Below are 27,958 nucleotides of genomic sequence, written 5' to 3' on the forward strand. Positions count from 1 at the left end.
CAGTGAGGCGGGATGATGAGCGCGACGCTCGCTGGTGCTTCTAGCGCGGTGTCGCCTCTGAACTGGCGCGCAGTCTTCTCGTCGTCACGGGATAACTGTGAGATCTGAGCGGTGACCGTAACATTATATCGCTTGAGAAATTACGATAAAGGGGTAATGCAAGTCCCTTAAGTGCTTTCAAGAATCTGTACCGGTTGTTTTTACGCCTAAAAATTACTCTGGAAAACATGCGTTTTTAGCCAATTTTTTCTCTTCTAAAAAAATCCAGTTTTAAAAACTTAATCCGGAATCAAAAGTATGCTTTTCGGCCCCTCCGCGAACTCTTTAAATGCTTTTCGTAAGCAGACCCCACTCGGATATCTCGAGTAGTTATCAAATCGCGTTGTTTTTCCTGAAGCTCTGCGCACAGTGTGTGTGTGCCCGGGTAGGCGGGGGCCTTAACGGACCAGGACGGACATGGACCTGAACAGCGGAGATGAGGAGATGAGATGCGCATCTCCTCTGGAACCCTCTCTGACGTCACCGTCACACCCGCCGAGAGCGCGCGCAGTGCGCGGTGTGTCGCTTCATCTCAAAGTTCCGAACGATCCCATCAACAGGGCCTTGGTTTGCAGACACCCTTCGACGATTCTCGCTATCGAAGTTACACTTCCATAGGCGCGGTATGAAAAAAAATTGGTTTGTAAAGTCGGTTTACGGACGATAGTTTAACGTGACAACGTCATAACAAAACATTCCCCGCGGGGGAACCACACATAACTTAGAAACACACAACTTAGAACAGTCATAACTTAGTAAAACTCGAAAAAAATCCACGTAACTTAGAACTGTCATAAGTTAGAACGATCAAAACTTAGAAACACGTAAACATAGAAACACGTAAACATAGAAACACACAATGCAGAATCACGCAACTTAGAAAAGCTGTATCATAGAAAGTCGGAACTTAGAACTATCACAACTTAGAAACACACAACTTAGAACTATCACAACTTAGAACTATCATAACTTAGAAACACGCAACTTAGAAGATTCTATCTTGTGTTTCCAATTTGTGTGTTTCTAAGTTGTGCGTTTCTAAGGTGAGTTTCTAAGTTGTGTGTTTCTAGGTTGTGTGTTTCCAAGTTGTGCGTTGCTAAGGTGAGTTTATAAGTTGTGTGTTTCTAAGTCTTGCGTTTCTAAGTTGTGCGTTTCTAAGTTGTGCGTTTCTAAGTTGTGCGTTTCTAAGTTGTGTGTTTCTAGGTTGTGTGTTTCTAGGTTGTGTGTTTCTAAGTTGTGTGTTTCTAAGTTGTGTGTTTCTAAGTTGTGTGTTTCTAGGTTGTGTGTTACTAGGTTGTGTGTTACTAGGTTGTGTGTTTCTAGGTTGTGTGTTTCTAAGTTGTGTGTTTCTAAGTTGTGTGTTTCTAGGTTGTGTGTTTCTAAGTTGTGTGTTTCTAAGTTGTGTGTTTCTAAGTTGTGTGTTTCTAAGTTGTGTGTTTCTAGGTTGTGTGTTACTAGGTTGTGTGTTACTAGGTTGTGTGTTTCTAAGTTGTGCGTTTCTAAGTTGTGTGTTTCTAGGTTGTGTGTTTCTAGGTTGTGTGTTTCTAAGTTGTGTGTTTCTAAGTTGTGTGTTTCTAGGTTGTGTGTTACTAGGTTGTGTGTTACTAGGTTGTGTGTTTCTAGGTTGTGTGTTTCTAGGTTGTGTGTTTCTAAGTTCTGTGTTTCTAAGTTGTGACAGCGCCCCAGGGAGCGGGGGTCAGCGGCACGAGGCGCGCAGGAGCGGCGAGGAACGGAACCGCGCGCGCAAGCGGGTTGACAAGTGGATCGGCCCGAGGGGCGGGAGGGGGCGTGAGCGCGCGGGGCTGTTGAACCCGAGCGACGAGCCCCCCGGGAGCTAGCAGCTCTCTCCTGGTGCCGTGCGGTACCCCACTTACCAGAGGCGAGCAAGAAACACCGCCGCCGGAACTTTCACGGAGGCGGACGTCAAAACTTCTTGCTGTGTTCTGAGACTTATTTACAGCCAGTAGGGTAAGCTGAGGCGATGACTAATCAGAGCGTAACGGAAAAAAAAAAAAACATGTCAGTGGAGTCTACGCGCGACAGAAGCGCAACTTCTTGCTTATTAAATTATTAGGTAACCTATAGGAAGCAGAATTCTCGTTGGCTGAGGTCGCAAGTCTACAAGTGTAAAGTAAGCAATTAAGTAAGTGTGCAAGTATGCAAGTCTACAATATATGTAAGTATGCAAGATAACACGTATGAAAGTGTGTACGCATTCGAGTATGAAATGGGAAAATATGCAAGTGGGAAAATATGCAAGTGTGCATGTATGCAAGTGTAGAAGTGTGCAAGTATGCAATTGTGCAAAAAAAATGCCAGCGTGCAAGTGTGCCGGCGTGTAAGTATGCAAGTATGCAAGTGTTCAAGTCAATGGCGGTTCCAGGAAGACCTCTCGGGCAGGGCTCTCACACACAGGAGGATGCGGTTAACAATCATGACATTGCCTTTGGGATATCCACAACATATATGGTCTCAAATACTGACATTTAGTATTTTAGTACAAATTTTGATTGAAAGAAGAGTTTAGCACATTAACGAAAGTATTTAAGTTAACATTAATATTCCCTACAAAGAAATAAGAAGTAAAATTTGGGCTCGGAAGGGGCTAACGCCCCCTGCGCCCTTCTTCTGGAGCCGCGCTTGGTTCAAGTACGCTGCGTCATTTCTATCTCTCCCCTGTCGTCTCCTCCTCTACCGGTTAACCCCAACACGTACCTTACTATTCACCTCATGGGATCGGAATTTCCGTAACGCTAGAAAATTGTGGACCCCTCAGTAAAGGCGTTTCAATTTTAAAAAAAAATGGTTGTCTGTAAAGTCGGTTTACGGACGATAGTTTAACTTGACAACGTCATAACAAAACATTGATGAAATGAGTGCATACTTTTATGAATAAAAGTGAATCATTTTTATTGAATTATCACTATTTTGTATGGATACAAAGAAGGAGTGAAATGAAATCTACAATTTAATTGATAAATTTACTTTTTTTTTTGCACTCATTAATTCAAATATGTTTATTACTTTAACGAACAGATTATTTTAATTATAACTTTTATACATGTTTGCTAATTAACTTCTTCCAATCTGTGTTATTCTGTTAAGGATAGGACGATGATAGGAAAAGTAGGAAACGATTGGGAGTGTTTCAAGTTTAATGTGCCTCGAAAAAGTCAAATCGATGGTTGTTCCAATCGAGTGGAAGAGAGATAGATGCGGTGCAAGCGTACAATGAGCGTAACGGGACACCGCGTAACGGGACAATGTGCGTTACGGGACACTTTTTTCGTGCGTGCAGCCGGCGTTAATCGATTGATTAGACGTTGTCACGTCAAAAAAGCCCACGATCAGGAGAGAGGTGGAAGAGGATGAGGCAGTATTTCGGGCAAGAATCGGCGTTCACGTCCCGCTGTCGACACACACTCGACCCGCTGTCCGCCGCTCCTCGAGCACACGGCTACACTCGGTCCGCCTCGCGACTGCACACATTCTGTACTTCACTGTTCAGTTTTATCATTCAAGTGAATTATTAGATATACACATTCTTTATAGTACACCAGCGACCCGACCCGGCTTATACTAATGTGTAGGGACCGGAAAAATTCGCGGGTTCAATGACCTGCAGGATGAACTCCATAGTTCTACGTACACTCGGTCAAATGTCACCCACTCATTGGCTGCTGTATTGTGGGACGTCCCAACGTAGCAGCCTGTGATTCGATAAAGCTTTGGTCGGGCGTTTCTCATTGGCCCAGAGTCATCCAGGTGAGTTGTGAGCCAATAGCAGAGGCAGCACTGAGGTGTAAGTATTTGTATATTAGCCTATCGCGAAATGAATTCGCGAATTTTTCCGGTCTCTACTAATGTGGCGTCATCTAGATTTAATAAGTAAAGTAAATACTTATAAGTATAAAGTTCTCGTAAGTGCCCTATATTTAAATATGGGTATATAAATACATACTAACATGTATTGCCAAAACCAAAAAAAATGAAAATCTTTGTAAACAACGTTGACAGATTTTCTCTCATGAGGCAACACAAACCTATTTTGTTTATAAGTCACGCGCGAAAGTGCTACGTATAGCTCAGATCTACTCCTGAAACACTGTGAATGTTTTACCGTATGCTTTCTTTACTCCTATCGAAAAGAAGAAAAAAGTTTTACTGGGAATTGAAGTCGTTTAAATTTAAACGGCAGATCCGTTGGTACAGAAGAAATCCACGAAATCCAAATGATGGATCGCTTAGTATATGGTGTAAAGATCAATTTTGACCTAAATTAAATGCCTAATGCAACCAACATATTTAATTTGGTAAGGATTAGTACTATTTCAGTCAAAATATCTTCAAAAATAACTAATTAATTTTTAACCAATTTTAAAAATAAATATTGTTACCGTGAGTAATTCTTAGAAGATATTCTATGTTATCGCGGATTTATTGTAGGCCTTTTTTAAGACCTATAATTCTGTATTACATTAATTTCATGTATCAGTCATGTGTAAGTCAGCATAAGCCATGTAAGCAACCTAAAGCATCTTTTTACGACTTGATTACAAATCATCGAGATTTCTCTGTTATTTTTTTAAATTTAATATGATTGTATTATACACATAAACCTTCCAGAAGAAATTCTATGAATGACGGTGAAAATCGCATCAGAATCCATTGTTTGGTTTAGAAGAAGTGAGTGCACAAACAGACAGACAAGGATAGTGACTTTTTTCTACACTATTTACAGAATGAATTATTGAACTGTGAATTTTCACTTCTAAAGACGTAACGGCCACCAACCAATAGACAAATATTTACTACTGAATAATTTTGGGGAAAAACGCTACACATGCCTTGCGTGACAAATACAGGTTACATAAATATCTCCAGTGCGTTACGTGTTTAGCAGCCTACTATCACGAGCAAAAACGAGGTCTCGAAGAAAGAAAATGCGAAATGAAACCCGAGGAATGGAAATGAAATATTCGTGGAGATGTGTAATGCAACCTATTGCAAAAGTTAAGACCGCAAAATAAACCAAAATAAATTATATAAATACGCTCCTCGCTGACTAATTGACTCTGTAACGCTTTATGAATTCTGTTTTTGTGCGCCTCAGTGAAACATTTTCATTGCTCTTTGCTAACATGTTCCTCCTAGCATTGCTTCAGAGTCCGTGGCGCAAAGATAATACGCTTGGGGTAATGGCGTCATATTTTGACGAGGCGGATAGTTTCAACTTTTCTTTTCCAGTTATTAAAGTACCGAGCCGTGGCTTAGCTTCAAACGTTTTGGCCACGTATATCTGTTTCAAGTTGTTGGCCTCCTCTTGCCAATATGAATCTACCAACCACTGTTGTGTCAATTTTCCAGAGCTAATGAAAGGATCATGTTGATCGCGAATATATGTTAAGGCATATCTGAATTGTAGCATGCTAATGTTGTTGCGAACTCTATTCAATTGAACGCCTTCATAAGAATCGCACTGCCAATATGGTTGCAATTCTGGTGTTTGTTGAATCTAATCTAAGGAAGATTACTCAATGACCAGAAACAATTAACCCACAATGAAGTTTTTCAAGAAATTCTTTATTAAAATCTAATTTTTTTATGAAAAAATTTTTTTAATATTTTTAAAAATCACAAATTATTTTAATTTTCAAAATATTAAAAAAAAAAATTTAAGTATTTCGTGTATATTAAATTAAAGTGTTTGTTATATTCATCATTTTCTACGGAGCCTTACCTGTCCAAAATTCTAGGGTTGGTTTTTTTTTTTATATCGCAGGTAGCCTAATAGGAACTGGGAGTTTTCGGTTTGAATCACGTTTTCACTTCACAAGCTGTTATAGTTTTCATTTTCGATTTTCATCTGGATTGCCTTCACAACGCTTCAAAATATGTCCAACTAATTAGTCTGTTTCTTCTTTTAGCCAATATTCGCCTCAAAACATCGCTTGGAGATTCACTATGTCGCTGTATTTTCCTTTGTTACTGAGTATCCAGAATCCGCTTGCAAGTTGCCGATGATTGATAATTCATTCCTGCACATTAAAGAGACGCAGACATGTCTGGGAGCCAACCCGCTGGTGAAACAGTCAGTGCGCTTGATCATGACACTGAGATCATGCGCTCGAACCTCGCCGTGGGCATGAGTGTGTTTAGAGTGAGCTGATTTGTAAACTATCCCCTACTATGCTATTCAGCACGTTGACATCCTTTTAAAATAAAGAAACACAAAATGAGTTCGTAGTCGCCATGCGCATTAGAAGAGAAACTTCACAGCAGTGACGGATCCAGAGGTTCACCTCTAGGATTTCAGAATAGCCGGAGAAAAAATGTCTTAAAATTACTAAATTTTTAATTAATATACTCACACTACACATAACATCCAACCACCAGATTTTATGATTCTACAAGAAATTCATTAATTATATTAAAATATTTTATTGGTTTCAGAAACAATCATTTTTGTCGGCAAAATAATGTAGTAGACAACTGGTTTTTCGGGGGGCGGGGGCACTTGCCCCTGGTGCGCCCCCCCCCCCTGGATCCGCCACTGCTTCACAGACAGAGGTATGAGAATGTAGTGAGCGAGTGAGCAAGTATGCGATTGCGTAAGTACGCAGGGCTGAGGAGTATATCCTGCAGATCATTGAACCAGTGAAATTTCCCCCGTCTCTAATTACTAAAGAATACAAAAATTCGTAGGGACTGGAAAAAATTTTGCGGGACTCCACAGTTTTACGTATACTCGGGTAGATGTCACCCACTCATTGGCTGATTTCATATGAGAAGTTGCAACTTAGTGTCCCTGAGATTCAATGCAGCTTTGGTCGAGTGTTTTTCATTGGCCCATAGTCATCAAGGTGAGTTGTGAGCCAATAGCAAAAGCAGCATTGAGGTATAACTATTTGAGTTTTAGATTAACGCGAAATTAATCAACGATTTGTTTTTCTGTTATGCAAGCATTCGATCGAAGGCCCCACTCCTGAGACCCCTCATCAAGTGCCTCACTCCTGATCGTCGCAGTGTTCGTTAACACTTTAGTTACGCCGTGTATTGCTTCACTTAACAATCATTAACAGTTAGCCATCTTGATTTAGCATTCCGATTCCCGAAATTTTTTTCTACGGCAAGCCATTAATAAATTTAATTTGGGAAAACATTTATCAACAATTCTCAACTCATGCGTTGCAGCTATCATTCAACAGTCCCCCAAACTTGTCACAGTAAAATATGACTTTTTTCTCTGGAAACTATGCTTTATGATTATTTATGGCGCAGTAATTATATTTTATCTTCGCATGTTTGTCACATGCTGTACAACACAATAGCTGATGAAGAGGTCATCATAAATTTTGTAAAACAAGACCACACTACCAAATCAGCCAGACAACAGAAGTATGTGCACGATTGCAAAACTTCGGTATTTTCCTAAGACTAATAACAAGATTTTCCACATATTAAAATGAAAATGCTAAACATTTCAATCGTAATGTTCGACTGAAACTCTGTAAGGGATTAGCCGGTACCTCCCCGAATCGATCAGGCAACGTCCCAGAGTGCCCTGTGCAAGAAGGTATCAAGTGATTGGCACAACATAAATCACGCCAGTCAAGAAGCGGAGACGCTTTGTTGTGAAACGCTTTGTATTTTGCATAACATTACTTGTCAATTTTTTTTTTCGGCTTGTACTCACAAAAAAAAAGTCTAATGTAGAAAAGAAACTAAACTAAAAATAGGCTTTTGGCAAAGACGTAACAACGAGGACCATTTTGGATTCGCTGTTGCGAAACGAACTGTAGTTTACATTAGTACGTTCCAATGGTAAAAACAAAATTTATTGGTAATATAAGTGAATGTTGGACATTGGAATTTCATGTTTGAATATCCAATATTTAGCAAAACAGTACATTTTTACTTATTTGTGATGTGTTCTGGACATTTATGCTCTAGAAAGCGTCTGCAAATGCGTATTTTTTAAATAAAGGTAATTATTTTTTTGTGAAAAAATTAAAATAAATTAAATTTTATAACAAAATAAAAAACTTGATTAAATTCCCCCCAACTTTTCCAGATTCAACAGGAATAAACCAGGCGAGTATTGGCGACAACTTTCGAACTGAAAAAAGTGTTCCAAAAGCTCCTTGCGCCCAGGCATATAGACAACAATGGAGCGTACCGTTAGTCGTGTACCGCGGGATGCCTACGTATCAGAGATTCAAGACAACTTTGTAGGACATTTTCTAATCAAGACGCTAGTTACCAGTACATCTAGCACAGAATCTAGAGAGACAACGTACACAATGGGTGGCGTCTTAAACAGCCGCACGTTACCTGACGGTAGGCCGGTGACTATCAGGATCAGGACGAAGTTGGTGGCTGAAATATCCATGGTGCCGGCTGGTTCACGGTTCCGATTTTTCGGGAAGGAAAAAAAAAACTAAACGAAAATTAAAAGCGAGCGTCCGTTATGCACTTCACTCACAGCGACCAGCGCCGCATAATAGTTGGTTCTTGCAGGGGGGGAGGGGAGCGATAGGTGTGCACTCGCGCGGTGGTCGTGTCAGACTGGCCGGCGGGGGGCGACGGCAGAGCCGCCTGGCGGCTGTGCGCGGAGCGAGCTGCGCGCTGGCCGGGAGCCGGTGGAGGGGAGGAGCTAATGGGGCCGGTGGGCGGGCAGCGCTCGCGCGCATGCGCCCTGCGGACGCCGCCGACACCGGGCCAGAGCGGTTCAAATCATCCTCGTGGCAAATACTCGCCGTCGCGTCGTTTCTTTTCGGTAGCAAGGGGTGGCTCTCCGACTTCCTTTGGGCCCGGATCATCACTTTAGAAGGCTAATTATATATCTCTGATCTCTATGCCAGCGAATCTGCTTCAGGCACCAACAGATGTGAAGATAATAAAGAAAAAATGGGTGCGTGTACTTAGGTACGCGCGTGAGAAGTTATACTTCCTTGGCATCATTAAAAAATAGTTTTTAATTGCATGCATATAATTCTCCATGGTAGCGTTATTCTCCATGGTAGAGTCAAACGTTTAATGCAACCTTGTTGGAAGTCGCATTAGGAGTATCACTTCAATAAAAAGACGGTCATTGCAAAACTACTGAAAGTCAACTATCAGATCAGAGTAGCTTTTGTAAAAGCTTCACACACCTATTTTTGTGCCAATTCCTTCACTGCTCGCTAATTTATATTCACACCAGTGTTTCAATGCTGAAAACCTCCATTTCCGAAAAGAAAAAAAAAAGTGTAATGAAAATTCATATTCCAGAACTTGTCGAAGTGCAAACTTTCGTCCTTACTCATTGCGTGAAGGCTAATAACTGAATGACGATCACATATACGCCCGCTGCCATGCTTAAGAAGTCATTCGTTAGATATGTTTTCAACTCACTGAGTATTCATTTACTGTATGTAGAGATTGTGGACTGTAGCAGATCTACCAACGTCAAACGAAGGGTTGAAAAAGTGAAATCGTTAGAAATAGTGTTAGCCTACTAGTTGAGTAGAATACAAAAATAGAACATTTAAAATCAACTGAAGACCGAAAAAACTAGAGATTGCACAATAGTTTAGTTATGTCATGTTATGTTGAGTATTTCATTGCATGCAATACAAATTAATGTTCGTATATTAGAGAAAAATGAACAGTCATAGCTAATTATTTATTCAGATTGTACAACGCAGTAAATTACTTAAATAAACCACTTTAAAAAAATAACTGAATTCAAAATACACAAAAGTAACATGCTTACTTAAAATCAAAAAAATAAAATTTTTGTACTCCAAATTAATACTTAATTTTTTTTTTTTCGATTGTTGTAACTAGGAACTTACTGTTTATTATGTAATTATTATACTGTTATAGACCTAGGATACAAAAATTTCCCTAAATGCCAGGTGTATGTATTTCTCAGTAATGTGAAAATCTTGGCAGAAACAGCATTGTCTGATTTAGAATAAAATAAATTATTGAAAAGACCACACAACGAAAGAGCATTGTTGTTCTGTAATTGACATTATATACTATAAAATTATCCTTTTTACTTATAACATATATTAAAAATTGCATTCTTCACACACAATAAATCAATTCACCGTATTTATGCTGTAATTTTTTGCTAAAGATTTCCTATGTGTTTCTGATTAGTTCTATAGCAAGGTTCCTATAGTATTGACATAATATACATAATAACTTAATCTACAAATTTGTGCTGTTCTTAATCCAGATCCAGTCAGGCACATCCTTTACGATAGTTAGGGACACATCTTGTTTAGGGATTGTAATGAACCTAACAATACATCAATCACTATACATATCATATTTGATTTTGAGTTGCCTGGTGTATCTTCGAAGTACAAAATCCAGTAACAATGAAATTGAAATGGGACCACCTTGGAGCCATATTGAAGCCAAAGCCAAAATAAAATATTTAAAATCGGTTCATAAACAAAGAAGTTATGCCCGAACATACATAAAAAATATACGTGCAGACGAATTGAGAACAACCTCCACATTTTTTTTAAGTCTATTAAAATTAAATATAAATGGAGAAATAACTGTAAGGTAATACGAACCAGAAAACTAAGTGGCGTGTAAACAACTATGCGTGTCTCGTCTCTCGCAATAAATCACTTCCAACTCTTTTTTTTTTTTCGGACACGTTTTACACGTACTGGTTTTTACTTCTTATAAAACCCGCCCGGACTGCTAACGAGGCTACGAAAAGAGGTCATGTCCGAACAAAAGATAACGTCTAGTGACCCTGGTTAGAGACTCCGGAACTGATTCCAGCGGCCTTTCACTTCACGTGTTTTCTTTTTTCTTTTTTTTCTTTCTTTCTTTTTTTTACTTAGAACTTTCTGTGCATTTAAATGTGCCGTTGCGAGGTTACCGCGTGCGTCCACGCGAACCCATCGCCATTTGCAGAACAAAGGGCGAGAGAAGCGGAACTGACACGCAGGACGCAGTGACTGACGTCCCCCCTCCACCTTCCCCCTCCCCCATGACTCTCACGCCACTCAACCGCCAATCCGTTCCTCTCCCACCAACGAAGGACGATATGCAACTCGGGGGTCGCGACCCACAGGACGTTTTTTTTAACACGCTCCGATTACAAATGAACATTTTAATCGTATTATGCCCTACGTCAACAATGAAATAACCTCATTTGTCTGGTTAAACTATTTTTGACGTGACAACGTCTATTGAATCGATGAACGCAGGCTGCACGCACGAAAAAGTGTCCGGTTACACACATTATCCCGTTACGCTGTGTCCCGTTACGCTCATTGTACGCTTGCGCCGCATCTATCTCTCTTCCACTCGATTGGAACAACCATCGATTTGACTTTTTCGAGGCACAATTAAATTGTAGATTTCATTTCACTCCTTTGTATCCATACAAAATAGTGATAATTCAATAAAAAATATTCAATTTTATTCATAAAAGTATGAAATAATTTCATCAATGTTTTGTTATGACGTTGTTACGTTAAACTATCGTCCGTAAACCGACTTTACAGACAACCGTTTTTTTTTTCTAATGTCGCTCCTTGTTTATTATAATAGGAAAGGATTCCGTTCCAATGTCGGACATGACAGTACAGAACACAGGTTCAAATCAGTAGCGCACAAACAACCCTTGTAGCGACAAGAGAAAATGTTTCATAAACAAAATACCTGTAACACAATACTAACAATATCCTCTGTTATATGCTCAAACTTTGCAATTTAGAACTTTTTCCTGTTCTTTCCTGTTCTTTAATTGAATGTACGCTGATTTTTTTTTGCACGTCTAGCTGAGGATATGCTTATCCTAGTCTCACCACAAAACACATGATTATACAACTGAATACTTGTTTACCTATATTCAGTGATAATCCTAACATAGACTTCCAGTATGAAGCCAACTTCTATGGCGAAGTTGATTAAAACTCAATCTTATCTTAAAGGTATTCTGTGTTAGAATCTCGGGTAAGGCACGTATGTGTGTGGTGCTATTCACTTGTAAACTTAAATAAGGTTTATCCTGTACAAAATACTAACCCCATCACCAAAGCCACAATCATAAATCTGGGGATGTTAATGATCCTAATAAAAATTTAAAAGTTCTTGAAAGTGCCTTGTACGCAGGGATACTTAAAAAAAGTTATATTCCTCTTATCCTTTTTTTTTGTCTGGCTCTATTTGACAGCGTTTTTTTTCTCTCCCCCTTTTGATCTTCCCTTTCACAAACATTTTCTTCGCAAACTCCGTCCTATTCAATTCCTGTTCCCTCTTGCTTCGCACGTCTTTTCATCCGTCGGCCTCGTCCGGTAATCTCTCTGTCCGGCCGATCTCTCCCGTTCTCCTGATCCACACTACAAAAGAAAGCCTCCAATCTCTCTCCTCCTCCTCCCCCCCCCCCCCCCCCCCCCCGCCGTGGACAGTGGTGGTCCGAGCCGAACAGTTCACAGCAGGCTGACTTCCGACTGCGTACCTCGACGTGTGTCAAAGGACAACCAACTCCTCTTCCATATCTTAGCAATAATCACACGCTGAAGATATTAAGTAGCTTATTAACCAGAAATCTAATTGATATCACGCGTGCATTGCGACTAGTGACACGCTTGAGTACGCTTTTGTTTTCGCTCCAGACGACTGTGCTATGGATCGTCCCACTCTTCGATTGCAGTACACGGCTTATGGTGCGCGCTGTTGCCAAATCTCTTTTTTAACATATTACTAATTTAAAGAGAGAAAAGTTTTTTTTTTAATTTTTTTTTCTGATTGCGAAGAAGCATTTTAAGAATTCATATCGTAATTTATAATATTTTATACGATCACACTTATAAATTTGTAATAAATCACCACTTTAAAAAAAAAAACTCTAACTTACAACAAGAAACCATTTAGGCCTACACACATTATTTGGAACGAATTTTTACGATAGTTGAAAAGTGAACTTGGAAATAAATCCATAATAACGCATACATTTTAATAACTATCGCTGCCCCTGACCAAAGTTGACGAAAGCTTCTTTAATTGCATGGTTCGCCCTCATGTTTTTTTTTAATACTCAGATACTTTCAACACAATCTTAAGCTCCCTCTTTCGTACGCTATCAATGTAGTTTCTCTTCGGTGTTCCATCTTTCATAGTTAACATTTATGTAATCTACATAAAGACATAAAATAAAAACACAAACGGGAGTAATAACTCGTCAAAAGTGTAACTGTAACGATTCACCGGGCGCTCACTTCTTCAGACACACGGCCGTGTTTCCTCTCACGGAGCGGTTTATGAGCGAGTCTCCACTGCAATGTGCTCTTGCGCTGATAAGAAAAGTCTTAACTAGGGACCGGAAAAATTCGCGGGTTCAATGACCTGCAGGATGAACTCCATAGTTATACGTACACTCGGTCAAATGCCACCCACTCATTGGCTGCTGTATTGTGAGACGTCCCAGCGTAGCAAGCAGCCTGTGATTCGATAAAGCTTTGGTTGGGTGTTTCTCATTGGCCCAGAGTCATCCAGGTGAGTTGTGAACCAATGGCAGAGGCAGCACTGAGGTATAACTATTTGTATTTTAGCCTATCGCGAAATGAATTCGCGAATTTTTCCGGTCTCTACTTAACAGCCATGTAAACGAAAACTGTAGGAGCAACTGAGATGTTGTTGCTTTTAAAACAAATTCCATTCATTGTGAACATATTTTACGCTTTCGACCCCCATTTAACATTAATAGCAAAAAAAAAAAAAAAAAAAAACTTTTTCGCTGATCTGCTTTTTGATGTGTCGATTTCTAAGGGAATGCAGTTAAGGATTTTTTTTAAATAAATGATATAACTGAAACATTAAGCCTTTTTTTCTTGAGATTTATTCGGTAGCGTCCTAAAACATTAATAAACTAACAAAAAAATCTGAATTAAATACACCTGTAAGTTAATATATTCTGTAATACTTCAAAACAGTTCTCAGTGAGAGAGTAAAATTTTTTAATATTTTTTACCCCTTAAAAATATTATTAAGTATGCAAAATATATATCTCCTGATGCGTATTTCGAAGCTATATAATTAAAAAAAAAGCTTTGGTAATAAAATACAATTTTAATTCCGTATAACATATGGCAGCAGCGCATGCTAAAACAAAGACAAATCTAACGGCAGTCGACGTGGGTTAGAGAGAGAGAGAGAAAGCACCCATTTGCTTCCACACTGAAGTTTAAGAGTGGGGCGCTCTATATGCATACTCAAGTCACATTAGTAAAAACCTACAATATCCGCACTATTCTCTGGTTCCAGGTTAGACTCCACTAGCACTAGCGCACTAGTGTGTGCGTAATGAAGCTGATGTCACGTGTTCATTGGCTGCTGGCTCATATCACCTTCTTTACGGTCAGATTTTTTTGCAAGATTTAGAATGTGCCGTATTTAACGTGATACAAATACAAACTACCTTTGCAATCGAGACTTTCACCTACCAAATAACGCGAAATTTCCCTGTCTATACACTGTAATTGAAGTTATACTTCTAATGCGACTTCCAACCAGGTTGCGTTAAACGTTTAATGCTACCATGGAGATTAACGCTACCATGGAGAAAATTATTTGCATGCAATTAAAAACTATTTTTTAATGATTATTGATATCTGTGATTTGTACATTTACATGAAAACTACTGTTTTACTAAAACATTGTGTCCTCAGTAATACTATTTTCGGATTCTTACCTGGACATTTATACTTTGTTTTGTTGTACCAGTACCTCAAATAGTTAAATTTATTTGCAAACCATTCCTTGAATTGCTTTCCAGTATTAACTGCGCACGCGAATAAGCATAATAAAAGAAAATAAAGTTAAATTGTTGAATATTTGATAACACAAACCAAAAAGAAAAAAAATTAGATGCATAGGATTTGGGAACTGATTTTAGATATATTTGGAGTGCTGAATCTAAATATAAAATATCAGCTCTATACTTTTTGAGATAAGCAAAGCTTGAAATGTGTTATTCTACACAATGGTAACATATATGGTTCAATACCAATTGCTCACTCAACGACAATGAAAGAAACATATAGAACCATAGCTTTGGTCTTGGAAAAAATAAGGTATAGTGAACATCAATGGGTGATCTATGTGGACTAAAAAATTGTAAACTTTCTCCTCGGACAGCAAAGTGGCCGGCCACGCCAAATATCCTTGTTTCGTGTGTCTCTGGGTTAGACAAGAGTAGCCTAAGACAGAAGACATGGTCTTTGGAGAGAAAAAAACGTAATTAACGAACCCTTAGTTGAACGAGAGGAAAGCATCTTTCCTACACTGCATATGAAGCTGGGCCTTGCGAAGCAGTTTGTAAAGGCTCTTGATACGGACGGATCATGATTTGCATTTATAGGGGTAAAAATGCCTCACTTGAGTAAGGAAACAATTAAAGCAGGAATATTCAACGGCCCCAAAAAATAACAAAATTCATTAAGGACCATGCCTTCGTAAATTCCATGAATGAGGCTTAGCGAAAATCCTGGATTTCATTTGTTGCATTTGTCGGAAATGTTCTGAGCCAACGAAAAGCATAAAACCATGTCGAAATGGTAAACGATCTGATTAAAAATTTAAAATATCTTGTGTGCAACATGAGTAATAAGGTGCACTATTTACACAGCCCTGAAAATTTAGGACAGAGCAGTGAGGAGCAAGATGAAAGATTTCATCAAAAATTAAATTCAATTAAAAATTAAATTAAACTAAAATTATGGAGGACCGCTATCAAGTAAGATGGGATACGCAATTGATGGCAGATTATTACTGGAGTATAAAAAAGGACTGTTCCAAGATATATTCAAGAAGTTCACGAAAAAGAAGCTTTCGAAGTGTTGAGTGTAGTTGGTTCCATTGATGACTCGGAACTACCTTTGTATATATAATAATATTAGTATATACTAATATTATTTGAATAATATAATATTTGTATAATGTAATAATATTAGTGTAATTTAATAATAAGAATTTCGTGTTTAATTTTTAGATTTAACCTAAAATAACGTAAAAAACATATTTCACTAAAACGTTGTATCATAGTAATTTGACCTCCTAGACAAAAACTAATGATAGGTATATTTGAATTCAGGGCACCAAATTCATATATCAGCTCCAAATACCCCTGCACCAAAACTACTGTTGGCCTGTGTTATATTTTTCCATGGTTTTATATATATATATATATATATATATATATATATATATATATATATATATATATATATATATATATATATGTGTGTGAATAAAACATCATTTTCGTATAGTCTTATCTCGATTAAGTATTTAGTATATACAAAAATAACTATAGCTATGAGTTGTACAAAATTACAATATCGTTTCTTGTAGTTTTACAAGCTATCCATTGGCAACTGGTTTCATAAAGGTATATTTTATAAAAAAAAAAAAAAAAAGTACAGAAGTTTTTCTTCATGTGCACGAATAAATGCATAACTTGACGTGAAACTCGGAGAGCGAGTAGCACGCACGAGTAGCTAGCTAGTAAAGTCTCTCATCCGGCCGTGGGGGGTGATCGCTGGCACGCCCTCCAGTCCTCTGCCCCCCTCCCCCCCCCCGCGGAATAGAACAACCCTCCACGCGCCTCCCCTTCTCCTAGGCCCCGCTATCAACCGGGAATTAATTCATTACGGCGTGCATCACCCCGCTACCCCTCCCACCAAACATTCACGCACGGCCACCCGCGCCAGACAAAACGAGATCGTTTCGCCGGATCAGCCCCCCCCCCCCCCCCCCCACCACCCGTCCGCGGAGCATCAACAGCACTTCGGGGAGGGAGGGGAAACAACACAATTCCACCCCCACCCCTTCTCAGGCCCCCCCCTCTCCATCCACCCCCTTCCCTCTTCAAACATACTGCTCGGCATCCGGCGAGCCCCTCCCTCGCCAGAAAAACCTCGCCGGTATCGAATGGCAACTATCGACACTTCTAGACCCCATTAGATTATCGCGTGAAAAGTATCTATATACACCTTGAACCCCTTGTGGTACCAGTTCTTATTCATGCGATAGCTCTCCTTTTATCGGTTGTTCAATGACAAGTTTTTTGCCTTTCAGGTGTTTACCAGATGATATTTGCGAGCTGCGAAATGCCGCGCAGTTTATCATAATTACGAACACTTACTTGTACGTGAATTTTCGTATTCGTTAATAGGTGGATTTGGGGGGGGGGGGGGGGGCGGCTTCCAAGAATGGTAAAATATACACTGGATAAAACGAATTCTGAAGTAATAGACTAGGACCAACCTAATGCCCCCTCCCCCATAGAAGTCAATCAAGAACACGCCCCTGTATAAGTCATATAACACGTAACAGAGACGCGGTAGCTGAGTGGTAGAACAAGTGCCACCCTCCTAGGGGTCGCGGAAGACTGCCATATCGGAAACCTACCATAATGGCGGTAATCCGCCTGGCCTCTTCGAAAACGGCGGAAAAGTACCATAACGGAAATCTGCCATAAGACGAGGCGGAATTCTACAATATTTCCTTATATACTCCATGGAATGAGTACAGCTGCTTTGCTCTCGATGTAGTGTATAGAATACGTCGCTTGGTAGCACTGTTAACCCCCCTAGCTGTTTCTTAGGTTAACTTAAAAGGCTACAGATAGCGCTTATTGACGGTGACTTTCTGTAGTTCCAGTCACACATCAACTCAACAGATCGCGCACTAATAGAAACAAATGTTTTCAAAAATGGGTTATAGGAAGCAGCACTGTATACTTATAGCCGCGATCTTTAAAAATAAAATTATGGTACTGTTCCTCCTGTTTTAACGGGGGAGGTGGGGCGACGGAAGACTGCCATACTGGAAGACTACCATAATCGAAGAATTCCGTCTGGGGGCGGCGGAAAACTATCATAACTTAAAACATGACCATACAGTCCTAATACTCAAACGACATGAGTAAATTATGTCTATTATCTTAGAAGGAATTTGTAGAAATAAGCTGCATACAAAGTCTTGTGATTCTAATTCATGTGTTAACTCCAGGTCACTAGTTGAAATGAAATTTTATCTAGTGACTGAAAATCTCAATTCCCTGACAACCGATGGTTAAGTAAGTAAAATATTGCATGATATATATCATATATTCAAAATACCACAACAGATTGTCACCATCACGTGTATAACCATATATAGTACTGAGGTGGCAATTCAATTGATATAATTTTACGTATTGTCTATCAAAGAACGGTAAAATAAACTTAAGCATGAATGATTTCACAGAAAAAAATATGTTTACGTTAGTAAATATTTAATAATACCTACATTATATTTCTGATGGGCTATTGGGGTTCACTTTTCGTGGGCTAACTTCACTACTACCTTACTTCTTAATGGCGGTGGTGTTGTTTTTGGTCATGTTGGAGATGTTACAGGGTATTGTGATTCCAGCATTATGTTTTTAGCATGTGCTGTGAAAACCATTAGAAGAGTATTTTAACATATAGATGTACAGAAAAAAAATATTGCCATTAAGAATAGTTAAAAAAAAATCACAGCATTTCCAACCTGTGTACTGTGAATACGGAATATTTGTACCTATACGTTACTTGAGAACGATTTACGTTTGCTGTTTAAGTTTTACTGATTAAGTAGTTTCACGTGAAACTTCTATGTCAGCGAGTCGCTTTTAGTGTAATGGTTTAAAATAAAAACAATAAAAACGAGAAATTGACTACGTACCTACTAAAAATTGTTATTCAAAACAGACACTAAATGGTAGCTTACTATTAATATCAATTAATATTCGACGAAAATCACATTGGCCTGTGATATGATAAATGAGATACCGAAGGCATAATATCAAAATTAATGATTTTTTGGTGAACGTACAATCTGTATTGCCCAGTGTTGTCAGTTATCTGTACACAATCACACGAATCACCGCGCTATCACATCTGAGTCGTGAGCTACACTGAACTGAAATTTTTTCCGAACCTAAATTAAAACTAAGTGTATTTGGGAGGTCTAGTTAAGGATGACTTAAGTGCGTCTCAGGCCGAAGCCTATATAGTTAGAAAAATGTTAAAGCAAAATGATACACACCTTTTCGTCAGACTTTTTCGGTACCCATATGTTTCGCTGTGATTTTTTAGACGTTTCACGTCAAAATATGACAATTACCAGTCGGGATTTTATGTTCTCTGGAATACGAATATAGTGTCTTTCGACTCGGTCCATAAACTTCGATAGTGTATCTTTTCTCATCATCAGGCGTGAGTGTACGATTATTACATAACAGTTCAAATACATAGTTTCAGACTATATAGTACTCCATGTAGGCTATCATCACATGCTTGAAAAATTATTTGAAATATAATATTATAAGTACAACTATCAAATATTACGTACGGTCTCCTAAATTTTAATTCACGTCTTTTGAGTATATCCTGTACTAGTGCGTGTAACTACATGTGATTTTGGTTACACATTTACCATGGGTGTAGACAGTATTTCTGGAAGGGGAGGGCAGAAGCCATTCACTCCGGAAACTCTTTTACAAAAATAATGCTTGAAAATACATTTTTAGGTTAGTTGACGATCCCTTAAGTAATTTTTGAAATTCCTGCCATTTTAGTTTTTGTAAAATAAAATTCTTTGTCTAGATAAATCTGGCCCCCCCTACTTTCCCCCTTTTTTTTTTACTACGCTCTTAACACTTATTGTTACAGACACAGGTTCCTCTTTTGAATAAGCTTCTCTGCACTAATACCTGTGCCTTGTTAAAAGAATTGTAAACAAATATACACATAAAACAAACCTGTTTAAAGAAAGTCAGTATCTATGTGAATATCAACAAATTCAGTATAGTCCATTAAATAAAATTTCCACTGACAAACAACATTTAAAATAATAGGTAAATTAATTCAAGATGTAGTTTCGTACAAACTCCATTACTAATTAAACTGTATGTCATGACAAACATCAGTTTGTTTGTGCCTTAGGATCTCTTTCCCGAAACGTCGCAACTGTTCTCTTAGGAATCACATAGCCTACTGTGTTAATCTGCGCTATCATCGCTGTGGTTTTCAAAATATATGATTTTTCACTCAACTGTTTCTTACGGTGTTTGTCTGTGCTGTCATCACTGTTTCTTCACATCGCTGGGTTCACCTGTATAGCCGTTGTTTTTTCAATTTGTATCTGTTAAGTTTCATCGTTGATTTATTCTGTTTGCCGTTGTGCACCGTGAATTTTCTTTGTAAATGGAACAGAAATATTCATGTAACCTTAACTATTTGCTAATTTTTTCATTTACATGAAAATAACTGTAACACTACAAAATAGTGTTACCATTTATGCTTCGTGTTGCCCCAGTACCTCCAATATTTAGTTATTTGCGAACAGTTGTTTGAATAGCTTTCCAGGGATTAGCTGTGCATGTTAACACGGTAAAACAAAAGAAAGCCAAAAGTAATATAAAAAAGTTAACTTTTCTGTGGCTTTAAAACCAAATAAATAAAATGTTTATACAATAACTGCATGCTTGTAAGCACATGCATATTTTAACTAAACACACTCTTTTAATATCTAACATTTATTTCAAAATAACTTTACCATCGACAGTGCAAGCTCTTTACGTATTTTGTTACTAGTCTATAGGTAGTTCTATATAATTATTGTACTGCGGCACTGTAAGTTTTTTTGCATAAAATCAACTAAAAAAATTGCCAGACTAGTTATACAAATTATATTTCACTGTTATGAAATTACACAATTCATGCTGAACGAACAACATAAGAACACATAAATTTGTTCGTTACCGAGGTTAGATGTTACTGCACGTGTTAAGGACATACGAAACTACAGTAAACTCGTGGAATAACATCATGTCAGTGTTAAGAAGACTGCCGAATGTCGCTCTACCACTCTGGTTCTGGGGTAGAGCGCCTGCCTTGTAACTTGTAGGACCCGGGTTCGCGCCCCGGCTCCTCCAAGGCGGATTGCCCAGACAAAATGGTGGCATTTTCTCTGGTAGGAATACAATCCCTTGTAACAAGTCAGGCTACCAAAGAAACGGTGGGTGGAACAGAAAAAAACCTTCCAGGTGGCTTCCAAATGGGGAGCCCGTTTCTTTTCTTGGGCTCCCCATGCGGTGGCCATTCCGGGGGTTTCTCCGGGGGAACGGAGTTTTGCAAAAATATTTCTGTAATTCCATTTATATCATATTTATTAATTTTTTATTTAGTAGAATAATTTAGTTAATTTTAATTGCAAAAAATCCATACTTAAAACTCAATAAATATAATAATTCCATATGATTATAAATACAATTGTATCATTAATATTCACAATAAAAACAGAATACTGAAAATTCGTTTATTAATAAAAAGTCTTATAAAACTTAATAGTTAATGTATAGGTTTGACTACATGTTTTACATGTAATAGGAAGTTTTAATTTGTTTTTTTTTTTTAATTTGTGCGAAGCGTAATTTATTTAATTTTACTTTTAGTAATGGTCTGAGCTATATGTAGGTTTATGATGAATAAAAAAGTATAAAACTGAGCAAGTTTAGCAATTTTACTTGCTTAAAGCACTTTGTATATTCCAGTACTACCGAGTTATCAACCATATTCCTATAGCTTAAAAACCAAACACTATGTGTTGGGTTTTTTAAAACTTTAAATAACTTTTTACTATAATTAAAGTTTATCAATTATATTTCATGGTAGTTTCACTATCATAAAATTTCATCTGGCACACCAATACTCTCTGTTCAATGTTCTTCCTATGAAAATTTCTTTGCATTTTCTCCTGATACGGCTGTGTTGTTCGTCGTGTGCTGAACTTGAGTGATGTATATATATTGTATTCTAAATATATATTTCTATTCTATATTCTAAATATATATTTCTATGAAGTGGACTGCTTGCACACTGAGTTAAAACAGTGGCATTTTAGGTTACAAACATAAATAAAAAGATTTGATTTGAACACAATTTTTGTTTCAACGCCGTATATTTTATACAGGATGTTATATGGATTATATTGAGGGTAGACCAGGGGCGGGGGCGGGGCCTGAACCGAGGGAACTGGGCTCTGAGAGCGCCTCGGCAGTAGAGGAGCCTGAGTTAGTCAAATGATTTGAAAATGTGATTTGTATTGCGTTAAAATACTAAGTTTAGTTGAAGGCTAGATTTCTACATAAATGGTACGACATATCTATATATTAAGCATTTGAAATTTACTGCCGAGGTTTGAACCCCCGTACGTAACCGGATACTCATTTATTGTTACTGTAAAGTTGAAGAGATGACTGACATTATTGTTCTGTGAATAAGTAGAAACACACACACACACATATATATATATATATACATATATATATATGTGTGTGTGTGTGTTTCTACTACGGCACGACGACGAGAATATAGCTATATTATATATATATATATATATATATATATATATATATATATAGCTATATTCTCGTCGTCGTGCCGACCCCCCTTCCCTTTGTCCTTGCGCGGTTCCACCCCCACCGCGGCCAACCATCTCCCTCCCCTCTCCAACCAACGAGAGCGCGGTTCAGGCACGCGTCGGCGAGTCAATCTAGGGTTTGGAAACGCGGCGCCGCTGACGAGCTGGTACACGCGGTGCGTGCCGGGAATACAGCGACGCTGTGACGACTCCACGTGCTCGGTATTCCTCGGAACAAGCGCAGCGTGCGGCGCATTGATTGCTTCCCCCCGGGGGACGAGTCTGCGGTGGCCCGCCGCTGCCTTTCGTGGGCCAAGAGAGACGAAGTGACAACCAGATCCTGAGGCGGGGAGTGAACAAACCCTGGCCCAGGAACCTATTACTAGGGACCGGAAAAATTCACGTGTTCAATGACCTCCAGGATGAACTCCATAGTTCTACTACATTCGGTCAAATGTCACCCACTCATTGGCTGCTGTCTTGTGAAACGTTCCAACGTAGCAGCCTGTGATTCTATAAAACTTTGGTTGGGCGTTTCTCATTGGCCCAGAGTCATCCAGGTGAGTTGTGAGCCAATAGCAGAGGCAGCACTGAGGTATTTTATCCTATCGCGAAATGAATTCGCGAATTTTTCCGGTCTCTATTTATTACCCAGCTGCCAAAATATAAACATACATGATAGAAGCACACATATTAAGAATTTTTGAAGTGAACGTGTCTTTAGCAAAACTTGTGGGTTCGCGTCACCGACATGCTAGTGACGTGTTGCGCCAGACTGGCGACGCGCAGCGGCCTGTGTGCATGTATACACGCGTATTTACACTAATACGTCGTATATACTTGACTGTATCATGTGCGTGTTGGAATATTTTTTGGATGGGTAAAATCTTGCGAGTTCGCGTCACCGACATGCTGTAGCAGCAGTAAGTGGATTAAAATTGACCGCGTGAAAAGTTTAATTTGTGTAAACCGTGCATTGCCCAGTGAACACATGTCTGACATCACTGGTAAGTCATAGCTAGGTAATGAATTTTTAACGTAATTTTGACATACCAATGACATCTGTTGGGACTAAAAAATTATTTAAGGCTAAATGATATCAGCTGACAGCATACTGAGAGTTATAGAAATCTAGGTATATAGAGATGAGAAAATCGGTATGAAATCTTCTGAAGGCCTCACCCGATAAAATAGAAATCAAGAATTTCAATTTTCTTAATTTAAAAGTAATTGTTTACGATAATCTTCCAAAAAGTAAAACAAGAAAATAAAAATAATAAAAACACTATTTTTATAGCCAATAAGATAGAGTCAAACTTTTATATAATTGCCAACCTCGTACATAATAATTTTACATGAGATCGTTACCTTTTATACCTTCTGCCTTAAATATTCGACAGAATGCATTGTCATGTGTAGAGGCGTGGTTAGCGAGCGTTAGACACTAAGATCGGCTCCCGAGTATTACGATTGTCTTCTTTTTTTATTTGAGTCACATTGAATTATTTATATATATAATTTAATAGTAATTATCATTTCTTAAATAAGTATCATAATAACAATACTCGAGTCCTTTTTTAGTTATTTATTATTATTTTATTTAAATAAATAATCTGAGTGGGATTCGAACCTGAATCACTAGGTATTTAAATACTTTTAAAATAGGGAGTGTTAAGTGTGTTACGTATTTTAATTTGCTTAATTTACGTTCAATGTGTGTTAGCTAATATATTACTTTGTTTCAAACGTGTCAGATTCAGAACGGAGACATTTGTGTAAGTAACGTGCTTAACGAGACCAATTTTTATGATTAAGTATAATTATCACTTATGGGGCTAATAGTATCAGTAATCTATAAACCCTACTTACTAAACGTTCTATAAAAAATTTTAAGAATATTAACCTTTATATTGTATTGTAAATTTACCAAATGAGAGATAGCATAGGTTCTTGTGCAATGTATGTATCCAACGTATAGTTAAGTATATTAAATTATATATTTAGGAAACCACGAATTTTTTTTTTACAGTATATGACTATTTACGTACATAAATGAAAGTAAAACACTGACACCTTTGAATATATATACTGTATAGAAGTCGCGAGTGGATAGGATTTACTCTACGTTTTTCATAAGCGTATAATGAGCAGCTTGGGAACTTCACCGCTGCAGTGCGCTGCCGTAGCGCCCTGTATCGCCTTAGTTGTTATTTACCCGTTAGGGCGCAGCACTGTCGCCCGCTGTCATTCCCCGCACCCCTCATCCATCATTCACTGCAGCTCAACGTCGTTCAACAGGAGGGGGAAGGGGTGTTTGAAGAGTACGACACTTGTCCGCTAGGGACCACCACAAGTCGATGACCCTAGAGATGGTGGCGATTGCGGCCGTGAATTAACCAACTACCTCAAAACCGTATTAGAATTTTTAACCTGGGCTGGCGACTTCTATACAGTATATATATTCAAAGCTGACACGCAAGCGCTGAGAAACGAAAACGGCGCTAATAACGCGCATAAACACGTGACGCGTAAACAAGCATAATGGAACGAAAACATTAATTGCCGTGTTAATTGCAGGCTGCGCCAGCTCCATTCGATTTCTGCTGGCAGCCCGCTATGAATTTATTGAATAACTGGGACACCCTTAATTTACAACCGGGCTGCCGTGAACTAAAAATTGAAAATTACTGTTCACCACAATAACTTGTCAAGAATAACAATAGAATATAAAAAGGAAAAGGTAGTTATTTTTATTGCTAGAATCATGCATAGGTGATAAAACGTGTGGCAATAAGGTTTCACAGTGTTAATACGATAAACATTTTTGTCGGAAAGTTAATGCAAAAAAATTTAAACGTCAAATGCATAGATTGCCTATGGTTAAGGCTTGCTGACACAAGCCATGTTTTTTTTTTTAAATATAAATCTCGACAATACTGATATTCAAGGGCAATTTATGCATAAATTTAACACGAGAGCTTTCTAGCTTTTCTTTTTCTTTCACAGATATTTCAACAAATATTTACTAAGTGTAATACATGTAAAATGTCGCACAAGTTTCCGTAATTATCACTTGCTTAGCGTTTCACAGCTCGCAAAAAAATCAAATTTAGAAAATATCTGGTGGCAAAACTTGATACCAAACATCAAATCCAAGACATTTAATGAGGTAAAATGTACGTAATTTTTCTTTAGAGATAAGCAACTCTACTTACAAAATCAGATGTAGGCCTACCAACTTTTCGTGTGGGACGGAACATTAAGTCTTACATAAGAGTAAGAAGATTTTCCTCGAATATAAAGCTACGGCTTCAGCTTTAAAACATACTGGATAATAGCGAAATAAGCCACCCTCTATCCCTTTCCCCTTCATTAATGGACGGCTTCGCGTCCCGAGCCCTCTTCCAAGCACCCGACGACTAAAGCAGGATGTCCCAGGATCTCCCGCTAATCACGTGGCGTCTGCGAGATCTCTCCCCCTCCCCTTCAACTGTTTAGTGCCTGTGGGAGAGGGGGGAAAAAACGGTCCCCTACCAAGCTCCCAGCTCACCTGTTGCTAGGCAGTGAGACCCCATTTCCTTTCGCCATGGAGACAATCCCCCCCTCTCATGCAAGCGAGCACCCTTTCATCTGTTGCCGTCTGCGAACCTTGTCCACATGTTGGCACAAACAACACCCCCCCCCCCCCCCCCCCCTTTTCCAACCGTGCGTGGGGCACTCCCGACAACTCCATCATCACAGTACTGGAGACAGTACGCCCCAAAGGCAACAGTTCTTTGATCGATACATCGCTGGAGATGGTTACTGAAATGTGGATCGAATCGTCGCCTTCGACGCGGCTAGAACACTCAAGCCCAGCAACCTCAGACAACTGCTGCGATCACCTTATTAAGTACAATCGATCTACAAGTTTGATAGATTCGCGATAATCTGAACGATCCTGAAACCAACATGTTCCTCCCGCACTGTTATTTTTTTTTTCTTTTCATATATAGTTTAACATCTCCGCCTCGAGCCGGTATATGACTAGAGGGAGACTGCTAGAACCATATTTCCTCGAGGTAGGACCAACAACTCGCCGGCATCCATAGACCCATGGATGGAGTTAGGAATTGTCTGGAGACGGCATGCTGTAACATGGTTAAAGTTACTTTTCAACCCCGCAATTGCCATATTGTTCCGCCCGAAACATTGCGGAAATGGTGCTCGATAACGTCTGATGATGGCTAGTACCTAAGTATTGTTAAGATTTATGATGTGAGGAAAACTACTGGATTCGTAAGGGATAGCCCAATTAAGTCTTTCAATTACAGTTTTATTGATTACTAATGTTTACAGTAGCTAATAATAAATGATCTTACTTAAAAATGCCTAATCACCAATTACTCGTACAATCGCCCGTCGCGTCCGTCTGTCAGCCACCGAGCGATTTACAACATTCCGTCATAATATTATCCGTTGGTACATGCTGCCAACTGTCGAGAAAACTTAAATTTTGGAGAAAATTTATCTTGTATAATTAGATTAGTTTTACAATCATGCACTTACAGCTCATTAAACTCAATATTTTACACTTTGTTTTATTTTTTCAACATTTTCAAAGTTACCATGCGTAATTAATTAATTGCACTTCTATGAATCGGACGATTTTTGTTCCTAACCACAAACTTCCAATGTGTTAAAACATAATTTTAAAAAAAATATGTAAGCATCTAAATAATTAAACAAACTTCAAAAACTTATAATATAATAAAATTTGCACCCATTTGGAGGTTATAATTTCATCTATCCATCCGCCAAAAGTATGAAGTGACGAAGCTTTTGACAGAAGGACCGATGGAATTTTTCGGGCAATGTGATTGGCTGCAAGTAACGTGATCGGCGGACGGATGACGGACAGACGGAGACGACGGACTATTGTAATTCCGGCTTTTGTCTAAATAAATACCCACGAGTTTGATTGCGACGTTCGTGTTTACTCACAAATATTTTTTATCCTTATCGCGAGTAACTTCTTACAGCCCGATCACTTGTCGCGATATCCTTCATGGACAAAGCGCAGTGTTGACGGATCAGCAGAATGAAGAACCGAACGAAAGAGAGGAAAACGCGTGCGTTGATAGCCAGTGCGAAAACGGAAATTACACGGGAAATATGTTGGAGTATTTTTTTTTTTCGGGGAAAAAAAAAAGAAAAGAAGGAGGTTTAGAAGAGTCGAATTCGCATTCATGGGTGAATTTCAAACCTATTGTCAGGTTCTTATCGCAAAAATTAATTATTTTTTTTTTTGCGAACAGAGATAAGTGAAAGAATGGCAGAAGAAGAGGGCGGGGAACAATACAAGGAAGGTAACAAATTTCCTTTCAGCAGACGGAATTATCTATACGATACGAGATCAAGCGAGATCTCCCGAGGATGCGGGGATTCAGATATTGTCGACAAA

General features: G+C 38.6%; 1 protein-coding gene across 2 annotated transcripts in view; it reads right to left on the reverse strand.

Annotated features, from left to right (window-relative positions):
• The window catches only part of LOC134534235 (protein Skeletor, isoforms B/C), a 168,495-nt gene extending 159,885 nt beyond the window's left edge, over positions 1–8,610 (reverse strand). For both annotated transcript variants that reach the window (XM_063372516.1, XM_063372515.1), the window contains exon 1: positions 8,374–8,610. In XM_063372516.1, coding sequence (XP_063228586.1) covers positions 8,374–8,431 — 58 coding nt within the window. In that variant the 5' untranslated portion in view covers positions 8,432–8,610. The remainder of the gene's footprint in view (positions 1–8,373) is intronic.
• Positions 8,611–27,958: the final 19,348 nt, after the last annotated feature.

Source organism: Bacillus rossius, chromosome 7, assembly GCF_032445375.1.
Source record: "Bacillus rossius redtenbacheri isolate Brsri chromosome 7, Brsri_v3, whole genome shotgun sequence".
NCBI lineage: Eukaryota > Metazoa > Arthropoda > Insecta > Phasmatodea > Bacillidae > Bacillus > Bacillus rossius.